General features: G+C 41.0%; 1 protein-coding gene across 1 annotated transcript in view; it reads right to left on the reverse strand.

Annotated features, from left to right (window-relative positions):
• Window positions 1-20056, reverse strand: part of LOC136863720 (neprilysin-1) — a 729030-nt gene extending 708974 nt beyond the window's left edge. Inside the window, exon 1 of the mRNA XM_067140078.2 lies at window positions 19624-20056. Coding sequence (XP_066996179.2) covers window positions 19624-20056 — 433 coding nt within the window. The remainder of the gene's footprint in view (window positions 1-19623) is intronic.
• Window positions 20057-20291: the final 235 nt, after the last annotated feature.

A 20291-nucleotide genomic window follows, 5' to 3' on the forward strand; every position in this document is an offset into this window, starting at 1 on the left:
TTGGAGCTCGAAAGGCTAGTGCACAGTGAGCCATCTAGTGACGAACGAAAGTACCACTTACTATCACCTTGTTCTCTGGCACGGCAAAAGACCAAAAGCACCGGGCGATTTGGCCGTGCGGTTAGGGGCGTGCAGTTGTGAGCTTGCATCCGGGAGATAGTGGGTTCGAACCTCACTGTCGGCAGCCCTGCATATGGTTTTCCAGGGTTTGCCATTTTCAAACCAGGCAACTGCTGAGGCACCTTAATTAAGACTACGGTCGCTTCCTTCCAACTCCTAGGCCTTTCCTATTCCATCGTCGCCATAAGACCTATCTGTGTCGGTGCGACGTAAAGCCAATCGCAAAAAAAAAAAAGACCAAAAGCTATAATTACGGATCGTTAAATTATCAATCTAAATATGATTCACGGAGTCTTTGGGTTGAGGATTAACCCACTCACAGAAGATCATGCGTAGCGCAGTGATAGGTACTGAACACGCTGCAGATTGTATGGATATTGTTGGTCTTCCCATAATGTTCGTAGGAGCGTCCAAAGAGACACTTCTACTACTGTCGCGATTTGGCGAGTAAGTTCTAATATGCAGTCCTCTACACGAAGATCTCGTCTAGGCCCGTGATCTCTTTGACGTTTTGAAACGGGCACAAGCTCTCCGCATGTAATGTTCACCATACACGTGTTCGTGGGACATTGATACCTGCAGAAAATCACCGAGTGCTGGTAGTAGGACTACGCTGCACCATTTCAACAAAGTGTTGCTGTTGGAATACCATTCTCGGCAGCCTTGATGATTCCGTGGTTTCCCATTTTCACACCAGATAAATCCTGGGGCTGTAGCCTACCTTCATAAAGGCCATGGTCGCTGTCTTCATAGTCCTAGCCCTGTCCTATCCCAACGTGGCCATAATTCCTGTTTGCGTCAGTGTGACGTAAAAACAAATAGCAAAAAATATAATAATAATAATAATAATAATAATAATAATAATAACCAAAAGAAGTTTACTCGTTTTACGTCCCGCTAACTACTATAAGATTTTTGGAGGTACTGAGGTGCCGAAATTTTGTCCCACTGGATTTCTTTTGCTTGCAGGCAAATCTACCTACACGAGGCTGGCACCTTCAAATACCACAAACTGAACCGGGATCGAATCTACTAACTTGAGTTCATAAAGTCAGCGATCTACCGTGTCAGCTATTCAGCCCGGCTACAAAGGATGACGACGATGTTCAGGTGTTAAAGACAGAAAATATAAAGGCGTTGAGATCGTAGATTTGCTCGACTTACTTGTCCTGAGTATGTGAAAAGGTTTCTAATACAGAAAAGCTGCCAAATGCTACTGAGCGGTAAGCAAGGAATCCGTTGGATGTTCGTGCCTATCTCTGGCAATCAAATGGTGCTCTCTTCTGGCCCAAAACCATTACACCGCGTATGAGAACCTTCACGTGTCCATTGCTCCCAACACGAACTCAGACTCAGACTCCGTCAGTTCTTCGTATTGATGTCTATGCGTATTCTAAGTAAGCCTATCGCTCATGGAACATGTATAGTAGTATCGAGTGAGTTGGCCATACAGTTAGGGGCGCGCAGCTCTGAGTTTGCATTCGGGAGATTGTTTGTTCGAACTCCACTATTGGCAGCCCTGTAGATGGTTTTCCGTGGTTTCCCATTTTTTACATCAGGCGAATGCTGGGGCTGTACCTTAATTAAGACCACGGCCGCTTTCTTCCCACTCCTAGGCCTTTCCTATCCCATCGTCGTCATAAGACACATCTGTGTCCGTGCGTCGTAAAGCAACTAGCAAAAAGAAACGAGAAACAAACATTCATTGAGGATAATGCGAAGACGTGCCTGGAGACTAATATCCCCATCCACAAGCTGGACCATCCTGTTTTCCGAAAGTACATTGAAAAGTAGGTGCCGATTTCAGATATATTATTGGACGTTATTTATATTTGTGTTTAAAATACATTTACGCCATCTTGAGTGGTATAGCCCAACTTACTGTGAAATATTCATAAACTAGCCTATATCCGCCTCCCCCCCCCAAAAAAATAGAACCACGTACATGGTTGTTTTAAAGTATTGCGATTGCTATAAGGCCTTCTTGAATTTTAGGTTAGGTCTCAAACTTTCGACCAAAAACCACGTGGATGCATGTTTCCTATTATGACGTCTTCAAGTGAAATTTTAAGTTAGGGTATTCAAATTATTGACCAAAAAACCAAACAGACGTGGATGGACTTTATTTTTAAATGTTCCAAGTTAATAGACAAACTAGTATGTAAAAGAATCGTTGTTCTCATGTGCATAAATGGAAGTTTACATGGGAAAGTTTCAAAACTCGTTCAGTGATTCGCCAGGCCAGCACTACACCAAGTGTATTTGTCCTTACATCTAAACTTTATTATTATTATTATTATTATTATTATTATTATTATTATTATTATTATTATTATTATTATTATTATTATTATTATTATTATTATTATTATTATTATTATTATTATTATTATTATTACTATTATTATTATCATGTTTAGCGAAATGTTATCGGCTCCAAAGTTAGATCCCAGGATCAGGAGATCTGCCTGAAGGTAGTACCCTTAGCAGAGATTATGTGCCACGTTGCGGAGATTCAGCAATGCTGAATTGGACGGGAAGCCAATTCCAGTAATCGCAGGCGAGACGTCGGACAACCGAGGCAGATGTGTCTTTGCTGTTCTATTTAGGACGATCACGCCAACTGCAGAACAAGTTTATTTGGCAAGCTGTTCATTTTTGGATGCTGCCAACGGGACAACATGCAACCAAGCCATCACTGATGCTCTCATAGACTATAACATTGATTATGAAAACATGCTGGGTTTAGTGTCAGACTCTGCCAGATACATGGGTACATGTTTCCAGGCATTACAGACGATAATTGGATACCATCTCCTTCACTTCCGGTGTTTTGAACCTAAGTTGCATCCTCTGGGGGATGTCATTCTCAAGGAATTGTCACTGTTGAACAATTTGGTTTCAAAACTTAAGATGGCTTTTCTCCACTGCAAGAAGTTGAAGAATTCCTGTCTAATTTTTTGTAAGATAATTTCCCTGATTTGAATGCACTGTTGTTCCCAGCTCCTGTCATCACCCGATGGAACTCTTGGTTTCCCTCTGTCCAGTAACTTGACAAGTACTTCACACTCCTGGTAGAATTCTTTAGCTCTCTTGATGAGAATTCCCTAAATAGCAGTGGCCATTCAGGGTTGGATATGTTTAGAGATCAGGATATGCTTCCCTTGCTGAAAGTTCAGATACAGTTTGCTTCGTAGATATCTGTGAAAATAATGCAGCACTCACAGTACTGGAGGGCTCGTCCTATCTGTATGCTCACAAGTTGTGGGGAATTGAAGAGGTGTGCTGACGGACAGTTTCCATTGGAAACAAGTGACCTGCTGGAGAGTTGCACAAACAATACGAAGAAAGAGGAGATTAAGGTGAAATTTAAGCAGTGTATGCTTAAATGCATAACTAAGCTCTCGAATCACACGAGCGTCAGTGATACTAACGTGTTTTTCAACGTAGTGTGCAATTTAGTTAATCCTGCAGTTGCAGGGCAAAACAGTGCTCTGGAATCCAAATCACTTGTATCTTTGAAGCGTAAGTTGTCATTTTTTGACGTGTCACTGTTGGTCAGTTGGTAGAGAGCTAACATAACTAACATATGCTGCAGAACATTGAAATGAAAAAAAAAAACTGACACTCTTCAAATGTTGATGGCACTTAGTTTTAAGTTTCCTTCCTTTCCCTCGGCAGTATTGCAGTGCATTTGGGCCCATACGAATAGTGTCGATGTAGATTATTTGCAAGTACAACATGATTGTAACTGATAGGCAGTCTCTAAACAAAGCGAACACTATTCAAACAATTGGCATGTTGTACTTCAATCATCATTGAAATTCCTCTTCCTTGTAGGTTTGTTGTACTGTGATAAATGAATACGTTCAGAATAGTATTTTTCACTTTGAAATTGTGTTTGTAAATTTGTAAATATGTATATTGTGTGTGTGTTAACACTTCTTGCAAACTTATGTTGAAGTTTGTCTTATTTTCCATAGTGTATTCAAAACTGCACGACGAACAATGTGTAATGAAATGGCGTATGGCTTTTAGTGCCGGGAGATCCTAGGACGGGTTCAGCTCGCCAAGTGCAGGTTTTTCGATTTGATACCCGTAGGCGACCTACGCGTCGTGATGAAGATGAAATTATTATGAAAACAACACATACACCCAGCCCCCGTGCCAGGGAAATTAACCAATGATGGTTAAAATTCCCGACCCAACGGGAATCGAACCCGGGACCCCTGTGACCAAAGGCCAGCACGCTAACCATTGAGCCATGGAGCCGGACACGAACAATGTGTGATTAAACAATATGATTTTATTCCCAACTGTTGTGTGTGCAATTTCGCAAATTATAGCTATTTCTTACCCAATTTGCTACAATACGCTAAATTTTAGAAGTATAGATATTACAAACGCTAAATTTGAAAGTTAAAACGCTAAAGCTCTGATTTTTAAATGCTATAACCCGCGAACTCTAGCCATACATTAAGATGTCAAATATTTCTTCAGTTTTATTTTCTTTTACCAAATAGATCACTTCAAATTCCCCAGTACAATTTTACAGTGTGCTATTGGAAAATCTACCTTGTAATTTTACATGTCTATTGATATAGTGATCATAGCCACGAGACATCATGTCTTACGTGGAATCCGAACAAGAAGCCTGAGAGTTTTCATTTCAAAAACTCGAACCACGTCTTCCTTTGTCAGAATCCAGCGACGATATCACTCTACATCACTTCGCCTTTGTTCATAGATAGCTTGTGGTTATTGCGCATCGTTTTAAGGCCCTGACAGCATGGCCTTGGTATCAAATACATTGTTCTTTTATTTTGTTTGGACATGGTTACTTAACTTTATTTCGGTCTGGGACGCCTTGGGACTGCAAATTAAGACCCATTTTATTTTTTTTTCTGTAATGACTGCTGTGGTTTGGCATGAGTCAGCATTTACGTCCAACGTCCTTCCTATACACAGGGTGCGGCCAAACATTCAGGACACGTTCTTCACACGTAGAAGAACAAATTATATGAACATGGGGCTGGAACGCTTTATTTCAATGTTAAAACTAATTTTCTGCAGCTCTACATTGTGCATTAATCATGGAAAACACACAGGAACAGATGATACCAGCATACCACATGAAACTCTTTCTTGCATGATATGTTCATCCCTTATAATTGATGCATGCATCAACCCGCCATCCGTGCATCCAGGATTCAGTGCTAATTTTTAAATAGTAAACAGCGCGGTAATAATTATTTATATAACATTTTTGTTATTAACGATATACAAATCGTGAAATTACTAGATTCGTGGAAAGGACAGGCCAATATTTTTTCATTTTTATTTTACTGATAAATTGGGTTCCAGAGAGCAAGAGCTCTCCCAAGAGGAACAATATATGATGACAACAATGGCTGATTAAAGTCTAAGGTCTAAAAGTGAAAGAGTAGTAATACTGGTTTTACATATGCTTTGAGTATCACTATTTACCTAATGGAGAGGATTACATTAAGTGAATGGATTATTATCAAAGTAACAATACAGGAGGAACAACTTTTTCGACTTTGAAGGTGACTTTGGACATAAAAATATAACACAAATAACTGTTACTAATTCATAGTGCCTAACAGGTACTTCTTAAGCTTATTACAAAATGGCTCCGTTTTAGAGATGATTGCTATATTGTCAGGAATGCTGTTGTATTCAGAAATTAGTAAGTGTTGCACTCCCTTAGTGCCAACCTTGCATAATTTTGAAAAACATGTAATTAATTTTTTTGCCTTGCCTTATATGAATGGATGTCAGTGACTTTAGGATATTCAGAGTTGGTCCACGTAAGTACATTTTTAATGATCTTGAAATTAATATGATTTTTAAACAACAATACAATTCGAAATGAAATAATTCCTCCGAAGACTACTGGATTTGAACAAATTCTAGATGTTTACTTTTCCCGGGAGTGCAAAATTGTAATTCACAGAATAGAAAACTACTTCAGACAATAAATGTTAACTGAAAATGGAACAGGAAACTATCATGATAGTCTTCACAAGAAAATAAAATTCTGTTTCCTACCATCAGTACTGTTCTCCCGGTACTGCAAGGCATATTATTATACGCGTGACAGAAATCTGGATATGTAAAAGAACAGAAAACTGGACGGTGGTTTCTAAAATTTTCTTCAGACTCTACCTTAAGTTCAAAAAAGAGATTGTGAAATGGAAGATTGTGAAGAATGAGGACTTGTTAAATGGTTGTTCCATTCCATTGCCCTTCGTCCGAACCACTTCATCTTGAGTCCACACTCCATCGGTTAGGTAGGAGTAGCTTTAAATTTCAATTAACATATTTAGAATGCAGTATGTTAAATTTGTATGAAGGAATGAAATTAAATAACGATCAAGTGTGAAGATTTAGATCTTGCCGCTTGCTGTACTGATTGCAATTAACGCACGAGTGAAATACCAACGTCCATATTGTAAATTTTTATACATCGTTCATGAAAACAACAACGAAAGCGACAAAAAACTATTACAACGCTCTTTACCATACAAAAATTAGCATATATATCATTGCAGTATCCAGCGTATTGGCCTTCGGTTCAGAGGGCCCCGGGTTTGATTCCTGTCAGTGTCGAAGTTTTTAGCTAAGAATAGTTAATTCCTCTGGATTGGGGACTGGGTGTTTGTGTTACTAATACACATCTTCATTAACATACAATGCATCACACTACCGAACATCATAGAGACGTTCAATACTGAATACATCCTCTACATAGGTTTGGCGTCAGATGGTCACCGGTCCGCAAACTTGGGCTTAATCCGCATTAGTGCTGACCCCAGATGACTGCGAAAATGGCCAAGAAAGAAATAAAATCCATGGTTCAATGGGATGATTCTAAGTTCGAATCCCGAATAATGCATATAATATTACTGAAATGAGAAGTCACATCCCTGTGGTCACGGTATTAACTTTCATGTAAATCGGAAAGCTTGCTTGCCTTCTTTACTCTCTTGTATAATGAAAGCGTTTTGTAAATGCCTTTCGTGTACTTTGGCATACTTTTAAACCAGAAAATGTAGTTCTTGAAACACTAATTCCTTATACTGTAAAGCATAGGCTTAAGTTTTCTAATAGTCAACAAGGGTTCAACATTTAAACTAAATATCCCTTTTGGTAGCATCTGAGAGAACGTTAGACCTCAGAAGAACTACATCAATAGGCCCTACCTACAAAATGAAACTCATTTTTCATACCTGACAAGATGATTGCCTCGTTAATACACACTTCTTCTGCAGGAGATAAGAATATGTCTCCAGTGCACATCTGAAAAGTTGTGTAAGTGTAACACATACTAAAGAATGGTTTTGTTATACACTACGCATACATAACCTTCTCTGCATGAATATGTCGCAAACAAATCTCTAAACTGTTGATTCAAAACCAATTCTCTGCATACACCCACTAATGACTCCACATGTCTGCACTGCATTTCTCCTTCCTTAATAAAAGAATAGCACCAATCACCAAAACTGCATACGTTGTTCATCTATATCTTCGTTGCTTTTAATTTTAACGAATACAAAGCTTGAACCCAACAATAAACGCAAGCAGTATTCATAGATTTAAACAAAACGTCCTTACTGAGCTAGTTCTCAACGAGTTTGTGCTACTTTACTGTTGATTCAATGCACTTTTGTTCTTGGAATTCTCTAATAGTATTAAAATGTACGCCAACGGCCTTAGCCGTGTTGAAACACCGGATCCCGTGAGATCTCCGAAGTTAAGCAATATTGGGCGTGGTCAGGAGTTGGATGGGTTGCCACGCGCTGTTGGTGGGGGTAAGGGAATGGAGGAACGGAAAGAAACTGGCCACCCTACCGCACGTAAACTCCGGCTCAGGAACACACCTGCGGAGGTTCGGACCTGCCTTCGGGCAGATTAACCCTTACCTTACCTTATTAAAATGTACAGACTACTTATCTACACAATGATACTGCTATACTGATACTGATTTTGTACCCTCTGTATCCATAGCGATGAACTTTCCATTTGTAAACGCTGACAGCTTCCACTTACAGTATGATCTGCGGGCTAAAATGCTAAGTTTTATAATTCTTTTCAGGAGGGAGCGTTAAATATTCAAATACTTCCAATAAATCAGACATTTTCACTGTGAAGATCATCATCATCATCATCATCTGTTTACCCTCCAGGTTCGGTTTTTCCCTCGGACTTAGCGAGGGATCCCACCTCTACCGCCTCAAGGGCAGTGTCCTGGAGCTTCAGACTCTTGGTCGGGGGATACAACTGGGGAGTATGACCAGTACCTCGCCCAGTCGGCCTCACCTGCTATGCTGAACAGGGGCCTTGTGGAGGGATGGGAAGATTGGAAGGGATAGGCAAGGAAGAGGGAAGGAAGCGGCCGTGGCCTTAAGCTAGGTACCATCCCGGCATTCGCCTGGAGGAGAAGTGGGAAACCACGGAAAACCACTTCCAGGATGGCTGAGGTGGGAATCGAACCCACCTCTACTCAGTTGACCTCCTGAGGCTGAGTGGACCCCGTTCCAGCCCTCGTACCACTTTTCAAATTTCGTGGCAGAGCCGGGAATCGAACCCGGGCCTCCGGGGGTGGCAGCTAATCACGCTAACCACTACACCACAGAGGCGGACCTCTGTGAAGATACTCGATCCAAAAATGAGAATGTGATGGAATATAACATCACATTATAACCTACAAAATAAGTAAGTGTACATAAATAGATCTACTTATTTACTGTTTTTGTTAAAGCGGGAAGAACAGCATCAGTGAACTCGTGTAGATTTCCCAAATGAAAAATTTAAACGATAAACTTATACATAATTTTGTTAGAGGATACATACATATTTACTAATAGCAACATCTCCGAAATAGTGAGTTCTAGGCCCTGAATAAAATTACAAAGGTAAAGTTGTTCACGAACACGCAAACAAATTAATGTGAAGGCTAACATGAATGGACGTGTGGCTTCTTTTTTTTTACTCTATCAAAATTATGTATTTGACTACTTGCGCATTTTTGACCTGATATCTTCTAGAAAGATTTCACCGGGTGAGTTGGCCGAGCGCGTAGAGGCGCGCGGCTGTGAGCTTGCATCCGGGAGATAGTAGGTTCGAATCCCACTATCGGCAGCCCTGAAAATGGTTTTCCGTGTTTTCCCATTTTCACACCAGGCAAATGCTGGGGCTTCACCTTAATTAAAGCCACGGCCGCTTCCTTCCAACTCCTAAGCCTTTCCTATCCCATCGTCGCCGTAAGACCTATCTGTGTCGGTGCGACGTAAAGCCCCTAAAAAAAAAAAGAGTTGTGTTAGGAGTTACGGAGTTTTATACAGCGATAGAGTAAATGAAATGCTATTACTTGCCATATTAACCAAAAATAAGTAAAATTGGACTTATTGGACATTTACTCGAATGTCTCAGAAACAAGTCGTAAGGAAAGACGCTTAAAACTGCAAGCAGTGATCGCCAAACTCACTGCTTTTCTCAAGGATATGATTAGCCACATGTTGCCTATTCAAGTGTGAACAGTAGCGAAAATCTCTATGACCGCGCTCCCAGTTAATAATTTGATGTTGCTTATCAAAGGACACATAAAAATAATAATTAGTTAAAGACACTGCTGTTTTTTTTCTGTTTTCTATAGACGTAAAATCAAACACAACTAAGTCCTTAATCAGGGACATCCACATCCTTCACTCCGTAGCTGCCGGGTACGCACAGCTTATATCGCTTCTGGAATTTGACAATATATCCAAATTTCTTATCAATTCTTACAGATGGTAATAATGGCGATGAGGGGGTAGCTCAGGTGGTGGAGCCTTCTGAGTTCAAGTTGGCGTGTTCGATTCCGGCTTAGTCCGGTGACATTTGAACGTGCTCAAATACGTCAGCCTCCTGTCGGTATATTTACTGGTACGTAAAAGAACTCCTGTAGGACAAAATTCCAGCACCTCGGTGTCTCCGTAAACCGTAAAAGTAGTTAGTCAAACGAAAAACAACAACAACAACAATAATAATAATAATAATAATAATAATAATAATAATAATAATAATAATAATAATAATAATAATAATAATAATAATAAATGTTTTACGACCCATTAGCTGTTTTTACGATTCAGGGAGACGCCAGGGAGCCGAAATGTTGTCCCTATGAGTTCTATTAGGTGCCAGTAAAGTAAATCTACCGACACGAGATTGACGTATTAGAGCACCTTCAAATATCACTGGAATGAGCTGGGATCGAACGCGGCAACTTGGTCTCGGAAGGCCAGGGGTTTACCCTCTGAGCAATTCAACCCGGCATTATTGTTTAAGCATCTGCCTAATAAAGAGTTAAGTCGCGCTATGATGGGACTGAGAAGCTACATCGTCCGGAGGTCCACGGCTCTAGTTTCAACGTTGGTAACAGCTATTCCGAGAATGATGTATCCTCAAGTTCTACTGCAATCACTATAGGATTGTTTTTAATAATTGGCTTTACATCGCACCGACACAGATAATTCTTATGGTGACGATGGGATAGGACCTTATTTAAGGTACAGCCCGCAGCATTTGTCTGGTGTGAACTATAGGATAACCCTAGAATGGTACCAATACCTCATACCACCAAATAATTATGCTACAGTTTTACTAAGGTACAACACTATACAAGTTACCAGACCGTTTCCACACGCATTTGGACACAAGGCTGATAAAAGTAGATCTTTTAAGCCTCTCACATGAATCAATAACAACAAATAGCTACATTTTCAGCTCTGAAAATGAAATGGCGTATGGCTTTTTAGTGCCGGGAGTGTCCGAGGACATGTTCGGCTCGCCAGGTGCAGGTCTTTTCATTTGACACCCGTGGGCGACCTGCGCGTCGTGATGAAGATGAAATGACGATGAAGACGACACATACACCCAGCCCTCGTGCCAGCGAAATTAACAATTGATGGTTAAAATTCCCGACCCTACCGGGAATTGAAGCCGGGACCACTGTGGCCAAAGGCCAGCACGCTAACCATTTAGCCATGGAGCCGGACAGTTTCAGCTCTAGTATGCTGCGTCTCTTGTAGACTGGTGTTCTCGCAACACACAGCTGATCTGTTCTGCCCTTAAACAGAATATTGCTAAAATGACAGTCAATTTGATTTGATTCGATGTTAACTGAAGGAGAGTGCTATTGTATTCAGTACGACATAAATTTGTTACCACTTCTACAGTTAAAACGAACTTTAAATGTTAACGTAATTTATGTATTGACCATTCTAAACTGCAAGCGCTCTTAACAGACGCTAGGATGTCCGAATATTAGCCAACAGGTTGTCCTTTAATGTGCCTGAAGCCAACGACACGGAGCTGTCGCTTTTAAATATTTGCCAGGATCGAATCAATGTTCCTAGGAACAGAAGACCAGTGACTAAACGGCTAAATCACTGACGTCGTAGTTATGTAGTTAGTGGGACGTAAAATCAATAATAATAATAATAATAATAATAATACAGTATTTATTTATTTATTTATTTATTTATTTATTAACCTGTTAACCCGCGAGGGTTGGTTTATCCCTTGGACTCAGCGAGGGATCACACCTCTACCGCCTCAAGGGCAGTGTCCTGGAGTGTGAGATTTTGAGACTTTGGGTAGGGAGATACAACTCGGAAGGAGGACCAGTACCTCGCCCAGGCAGCCTCACCTGCTGTGCTGAACAGGGGCCTAGTGAGTGGATTGGAAGATTGGAAGGGATAGACAAGGAAGAGGGAAGGAAGCGGCCGCGGCCGCAAGTTAGGTACCATCCCGGCATTTGCCTGTAGGAGAAGTGGGTAACCAATGAAAACCACTTCGAGGATGGCTCAGGTGCGAATCGAATCCCCCTCCACCCCCCCCCCCCCCACCTCTCATCTACTCAGCTGACCTCCCGAGGCTGAGTGGACCCCGTTACAGCCGTCGTAGGCCCTACCACTTTTCAAATTTCGTGGCAGAGCCGGGAATCGAACCCGGGATTCCGGGGGTGGCAGCTAATCACATTAACCACTACGCCACAGAAGTGGACAGTAATAATATAGTACTATTAATAATTAACAATAGTACTGAGTATTTTGACACACTGATCACGTGACATTCCGATATCTGCTCACCATTTGATTTGGCAGGAGTTGCTTTGGCTATCCAAAGCACAAAATGGGCTGCACAATGTGCCACGGTTTTTTAATCTATTTGACTTCAGTAGTATTTCTTTCTTTCACTGAAAATATATTCGAATGCTATCTCACATGGTTTTGTAAGCAGGAAGAAAGGTCTAGTTGCTCTTTGATGGTCCGTGCCAAGTGTGCGGTAAAGCTCTTGTCCATAAACATGCTTTTGAATCCCAGATAGCTTCTCGACTCTCATCATTAGTTTGAGTCTGCGTCTTGAGCGCAGTGCTGTTTTTAGATGGCAATGTATAGAGACAGGTAAATGAAATTGGCATAGTAATTGTTAGTAAATCACCATTTTAAATTTAGATACTTTTGGTAATGATGGATTATATCTAGAAGGAAATGTTAGTTCCAATGGCTCGGGGGCTGGGTGTTTGTGCTGTCCCCAACATCCCTGCAACTCACACACCACACATAGCACTATCCTCCACCACAATAAAACGCAATTACCTACACATGGCAGATGTTTCCCACCCCCATCGGAGGGTCTGCTTTACAAGGGCTGCACTCGGCTAGAAATAGCCACACGAAAAAAAATGCTTAACTAATGGAACATAGCCGAGAAACAAAACAGAGAATCATACTGTCCTGCGAAAACTGTACAACACTACAGCCCCGCTATCACACAAGAGTTTATTATGGGGCTCGGGTGAAATGATGGGAAGGGAGGCAGCTATGAGTTAGTGGTTGCCCTTGGTGCTTAAAACGCAACAACAACAAAAAAGGACAACCCTGTACGTCAGCGCTACAGTAATCTGAACCGCACCCTGTTAGTTGAGGGTTAAATATGCAACGTCAATGTAGCGCGTAGTTAAACTACCAGCTATAACAGTTTCCAGTGTGATGCCTCAAGACTACAATATATTTCCACAATTCATATGATAATTACGAAGGGTCCGGCTGTTTGGATGAATGGTCTGCGTACTGATCTCCATTCTTCAGTTCAAAAGGGTTGTGTTCGTCTTAATACACTTCTTATCATTTGCATATAACACACCTAAATGTCCGGCTCCATGGCTAAATGGTTAACGTGCTGGCCTTAGGTCACAGGGGCCCCGGGTTCGATTCTCGGCAGGGTCGGGAGTATCAACCTTAATTGGTTAATGTCGCTAGCACGAGGCCTGGGTGTATGTGTCATCATCATCATTTCATCCTCATCATGACGTGCAGGTCGCCCACGGGAGTCAAATCAAAAGGTCTGCATCTGGCGAGCCGAACTTGTCCTCGGACACTCCCGGCACTAAAAGCCATACGCCATTTCTTAACACACCTAAATACCAACCACCACAAAAAAGTACTTCAACATTTGATTCGCATCAGGAAGGGCATCCGGCTACAAAACTTCGTCAAACCAACACCAACAAATTAGAAAAAATGGCCAGGCATAAGAAGAATATGATAATTACATAATTCCCAGGAGTATCTGAAAATCGCTAGAGGAAAGCACGTCCGTCTATATTTTGAAATTGATCATTAAGTAACTTGTTAATTTTTGTACAATTCGCTTTACGTCGCACCGACGATGAGATAGGGCTAGGAGTTGGAAGGAAGCGGTCGGGGCCTTAATTAAGATACAGTCCCAGCATTTGCCTGATGTGGAAATAGGAAAACCACTGAAAACCATCTTCAGGGCTGCCGACAGTGGGGTTCGAACCCATTTTCTCCGAAATACAAGCTCACAGCTGCGCGCCCCTACCCGCACGGCCAAGTCGTTCGGTAATTACGTAACTAGATACTGCACAATCCACAAGAAAGCACATCATATGTTATGATGCACTGGAGTCCAGAAATATTCTCCATGTCTCGTTAACATAACTTCGATCTTCATGCACTCCTCACGACAATTTTCCATCGTTCTTGCCTTAAGACGTGAAAGCATCGACCTGGTTTGTGATGCAGTAGAATTTTGATCATTTCACACTCATTGCGATGGTGTATTATCAGATTGTCTTTTGAGCAATCATTCCATAAATTAATGCTGAAGAACATGTATTGCAAAACTTTCAACAATAAGGGCAAAGAGAGCACACAAGAAATAAACATTTATGGAGATATGGCCAAAGTTAACAGTTGCAATCCTATTTTTATCGCTTCTACAGGTCCTTATATTAAGTTTAGGGACACTCCTCCAGCGTAGTATATTAGGCTCTTGTCCCTTGTATTTCCATCAAGAGTCTTAACATTAAGCATCCACCATACCCATGCGATAGTGCTTTGAAAATGGAGCCTATGCGTGACTCCCGTCATCCAACTGAGTGAAGAGGTGATTATGATATGGGGCTGCAAGCACTGGGTGCGTCAACAGCACACAGCATTGTACAACACTACAAGAAGTGAAGTTTCCACGAATCGTTAACCTCCTTGGTGAAAATGTTAATTTTCAGTAAGATAATATGCCGTCAGACAAATGAAAGAAATCACTTTAAGGTGATTTGAACCACGATGTCAAAACTCTGCCCTGGCATGCATCCAATCCAGCGTTAAACCCAAAAGAATGTGTATGGAATAACATGACTACAAGTCAGATAAAGTTGAAACCAAAGAACCAGGCTGCATTGAAGTTCATTTTACCCAACTGTGGAAGGACGTTTCTGAGGAAGAGCATATGAAACTTCACGCCAGATCGTGTGAATAAATTCAGAAGGGTCAGATGATGACTCATTGACTACTGATAAGTTAGTTGTAAGTTGTAAATGTCATTAATTTCATTATATAAACCTTTTTTGCATTTATTTCCATTTTATTTCAAACTTCACTAGTGTCTCTAAACTTTCTGTAAGTATTGTATGTCATTTTAAATTACCTACATCCCCTGTATGACTTTAGTGTAGGAATAGCTCCAACGATACTTCAGATATTTGTAATTTATTAAGTATAATTTAATCGTAATAACTATTCATACTGTAAAATGGAAGTAACAGACATGAAGATGGTAAAAATGATTGCTGGTCAAAACTGGTGAAAACGACAGCAGGACGATACTCGGAATGAGGAGATAAAGATTAAGGTAGGAATGAACTCTTATTGACGAACTCGCATGCATAAACACATTTTGGTGGCTGAGTCACGTGAGGTGAATGGAAAGTGATACATTACCTATAAGATTAATGGACTCGGCGATGGAGGTTAAGAAAAGCAGAGCGAGACCAAGACAATGGCGGTTAGACTCAGCATTTAATGATTTAGTAATATGAGGTACGGAACTACACGAGGCCACAGAGCTAGCGCAGTGCGTTAATAAACTGAGGCTTGCAGGCTGAACGCTAAAATGCATAGCGGTCTTTAATGCAGATGTATGTATGTATGGATGGATACAATATGAGAATTTCCATGTGATAGCCAAGTGGTATCGTTGTTGTCATCACACAAGGGCATCACTGGTTTGAATCCCACCAATGCATGTAGAAGTTCTGAAATAAAAAAAAGAATTTCCCTGTGGTTCGGAATTCAAAATAATACTGGAGGTTCCCCGGCTACGATCACGTAAAACAGCAAGCTTGCTTGCTCTATATCACAATTTGTACTTGATCAAGCAGAAACTCGGTTTAAGTATTACAAATACTGTACATGCTTTTAAATTTAATTCACTTTGGAAGAGAATTGCCGACCTACGTAGCGAAGAAGGATAGCTTACTTACTGGGCCACTGTTCCCAAGACAGTGGGTTCTCTCCCGATTGAGTGCGGTACCACTTGAGCATGTTTTAAAGCAACAACTCCTTGTCTCTGGCTTCTGGCAAGTAAAACACTCCTGTAGGACAAAATCCGACAGCCCCGCGTCTCTTAAGGAGGTTAACAGTTGAAACAAATACTATCAGTTATAGGAATAGCAGTGATGATCTAATTGTAGACGTCTGAATTTATGCTAAGGTTCAATATATCTCCAAAGGCATCTAAGGCAAGTGTCATTGATATTCTCAAAGTGGTAAATAAAAATGTGCTCAAAGTCTAACAGAACAGAACAACCCACTATGGAAATGGCCTGGCAGGATGATTGTCGCCCTGCCATATGGTCTGTTGATACAGTAGTTCCACGTGGTCAGCGTAACGACACTCTCAACCGTATTGCTTGACTTTCTTCACCAGTTCGCTGCCTCTCGCATCAGACAGCTCTTCAGTTAATCTCACGAAGCTGAGTGAACCCTGTTTCAGTCGTCAGAACAGAAGTAATACTCTTGGACAGGCTGGAATCGAACCTGAGGTTTTCAGGTAAGAAGCAGGCACGCTACTCCTAGATCAGGGGGCTGACTATTACTGTCTAAAATTTAGTATTTATGTATTACAATGCACGTTATTTCAGATTAATTCACAAGCTGGGCTTCTCGTACGGATGTTACGTGTATTCTTATTAGCCTATTCCCATTATTATTATTATTATTATTATTATTATTATTATTATTATTATTATTATTATTATTATTATTGCAGATTGTTTTGTACCCTTCTGTATATTCATATACCTTTGTTGGAAATAGGTGTGAAATATATACTATATCTTTACTCTCTATAATTGCATACAGAATCTGATATGTGCAAGTTAATGAGATCTGAATTGCTCGCGCAGTGCTGCTGAAATAATGTTGATGCATCGTAATGAAAAATCAGTTGAAGTGTGAAACGATACGGAAATAAAAAGAAGCCTTTTTAATTTCCTGGTTTTGCTTCAATTAATAGTCAAAAGAAGCATTAACTTGTGCCTGAAAACTGTGTTTTACAGGTGTCTGAACCATCCGAACATTCACCTAGAACTGAAAGGGGAACTATGTAGGATGGGAAAAATAATCAGAAAAGGTGTCCTGGGATACTCAGCACTGCCAGTAGTGAGTATCGGAAAACCACGAGAATCCGTGTTGAAAATGAGAGTCAATATTCACTGTGGATAGAAATTTAACTACTCAAAATTTGCTTGAGACTTCACCATATTTCTTGCGATAACTATGGAGGATGATTTTCTACAGAGGGAAAGACTAAACCAGCAGTGGATGACTCATTTTTTCTTTTTAATAATAATAATGGTTTTACGTCCCACTAAGTTTTCTATGGCCTTCGGAGACGCAGGGCTATCAGAATTTTGTCCCTCAGTTGTTCTCCTACGTGCCAGTAAATCTACTGACACGAGGCCAGCACATTTCAACATCTTTAAATAACAGCGAATTTAGCCAAGATCGAAGCCGCCAACGTGGGCTCAGAAGGCAGCGATTCTACTGACCCACTCAGCCCGGCATGCTTTTGTCTAGGGATGCTATCTTTGAATAACATGTGTCAGAGGCCTCTGGAAGACTAACAAGGCAACCCCGCGACTTTCCCGCTTCTGATTTTTATGAAAATTGGTAATAATGCATGCAAAGAAGCATAGCAAAGTCATCTCGGTACAGGCCATGAAGACCCCTGGAAGGGAAGTAGGTAAAGGCTTCCACGATCCGTAACCTCGACACTTGGTGGGCTCTACGCCCGACCGAATTATCCTCCAGGAATTAACCTGATACTCATTTTTTATGTAGGCTGAGCGAACCTCACGATCCTATACTCTTCCCGAAGTGAAAATCTCGTTTCTTAAATGTTTTGACTTCCTGGCAAGGAATATAATCCACGTGCTTCCGAGTGAACTGATCACTCCTTTACCACATCGGCCAGGCAGCCCCTAATAATACGTGCAATGAAGTCAAAGTAACATACGAGAAGTAATTCATTTCGGGACTCTTTCTATCTCGAGTGTTTGACTCCTCCCAATAGTTACGCAAACTGAGATACAATGTAAGATAGAATTTACGTTTAAACGTTATCTCACGTCTTTCCCTGTCGGAACATTCATCTGAGGCCTAGTTGGCTGGTTCGATCCCGGCACAGTCCAGTGGTGTTTAAAGGTGTTCAAATACGTGAACCTCATGTCGGTAGATTTACTTGCATGTAAAGGAGCTCCTACGGGACAAAATCCCGGCATCTCGGATTATCCGATTATCCGAACAAAAATAATATTGCAGGACCTATTCTTACACTCGCTCCTCAACTCTGGGTCCTTGGCCTTACTGTAGCACGCAAAGTTATGAGTGAAGGTGAAATCACAATATATAGAAAAAATTGCTACAAAATTCAAACACACACATGTTGTTTAGTATATGGTGAAAGAACAGCATCTGTGAATCAGCAAGAAGCAATTAAGGATAGATTCTATTTGTGTCTTACCTTGTAGCAATTAGTGTTCAGCATTTCTTCAGATAGTTGGCGATGATATGTAAACGAGAATCCGAATTCTTTGTATTTATCAGTGATGTGCTTCTCGCAAGACTTCGATCATAGCGTCGTTATCTTAGTGTGTTCATTGATGGAAAAATTTTGGGAAGAAAGTGATGTTCAACAAATTTCAATATTATTCTACAAAGGTTACCTTTCAATTTAACAGTTAGGAAAAACGAGATCCGATGGAAGCAAAATCATATTCTTTTTAGAGCATGTATTAATTCAATCATCCAGCAGAAGCGAGATCGACCAGGAATCTCACTCGCTTCTCGCGCCGGCGTCAACAAGAAGAAATGCCACGTGCTTCATATTTTTATATTGTCGTGGCAAATGAGAAATGAAGATGGCCAGTTTCGGGGATGCGGAATATTTCACAGCCTATGTAAACTAATGAACCATGCAACATCATGGTTACGAGTGTTTCACTCTGGCCTCGCGGAAACAAAAATAATAATGTAAACATTCAAAAGGCTTACAACGCAAATTTAAACGCAAGAACGGATAAGTGATCAGAACCATTATCATTTTACTGACTGTGACGAAAGATTATGCAATATAGTTGTAGGCGTTAAACATTAAGGTAAGTTCGTAAATCAGAATCTGCTGAATTAATTTAAAGAGAACAATAATATTTTCCTTCGGATTTAAACGAAATGTGTAATTTTTTCCTGTAGAAATTGCCAGGGAGGTCGAAATTACCTTATTTCAAAGTAACTTCGAGCCAAGGAAGACCCTTTGACAGTATTGGTGACAACAATGTTAAAATCCATCTACACCCCTTCATGGGCCTATTTAAAATTGTCAGATCACTCACCCCTCAAATGCCACTTACATTCTTGAAAAGTAGTGAATATGCTTTTATGAATAGTCGCTAGAATCATCATATGGTTGTCCCTTACTTCCATCAACCATGGAAAGTCACCTGTTAGAGTGGTAAGCGAATTAGTGCTCGGGAGCGTGTGATGTCTCATAGCGCAATGTCATCACTTCCCGGCCTGGTGGACACTAGGGGTGAGTGCAAGAACAAGTAACCAGTGATGTACTTACGTTTGCTGCTACACTGGACGCGGAGCAGGAGGGCGTGCAGGAAGAAGCCGAGGCATGTCAACACTAGGACGACCACTGCGATGATGAGGACTTGCTCCAGAGCGGTCCTCTTGCGATGTGGGAAGGTTGACAGCTCCACAGAGTTAGTCACTGGGGTGTAATGAACCACAGTATTCACCATGGCGGCTTGTGTTACGATTCTTGGCTCCAGCTGCTGTGTTAGTTGCCTTCCCTCGCCTTCCTCGCCCGTTTCCAACCCCGTGCCGCTCACCACTGAGTCGCTCTTGCCGTTCCCCGGTGGGCCACGAAGAAACCCATTGTTTGCATTGTTAGAAACTAGAATTTTATTGGGAAATTGTCCCCCAGTGGTCGGAGAAGCTGTGATTAGATTGTTCTTATTGGTCTCACTGGTAGCTCCGTTTGAAGAAGGCATTGTTCAATATTAAATTCTTTCCTTTAAACTAGAAGAAGATAGCGCCGCACTACATACTCCACTATGAAATGTGAGAACACTTAGGCCAGTGTCATTTAAAATAAACTCTGTTCGTTGGAACATTCACATTAATAGTTTAAAACACCTGATGACAAGTAGTGGAGGTGGAAAGGAAAGGCAGAGCGGAGCGCCGATTCACGTGCGGTGCAGCTGTAGAGTGTGTCAGTAGCTGGAG

The sequence above is a fragment of the Anabrus simplex genome, chromosome 2 (assembly GCF_040414725.1).
Source record: "Anabrus simplex isolate iqAnaSimp1 chromosome 2, ASM4041472v1, whole genome shotgun sequence".
Lineage (NCBI taxonomy): Eukaryota > Metazoa > Arthropoda > Insecta > Orthoptera > Tettigoniidae > Anabrus > Anabrus simplex.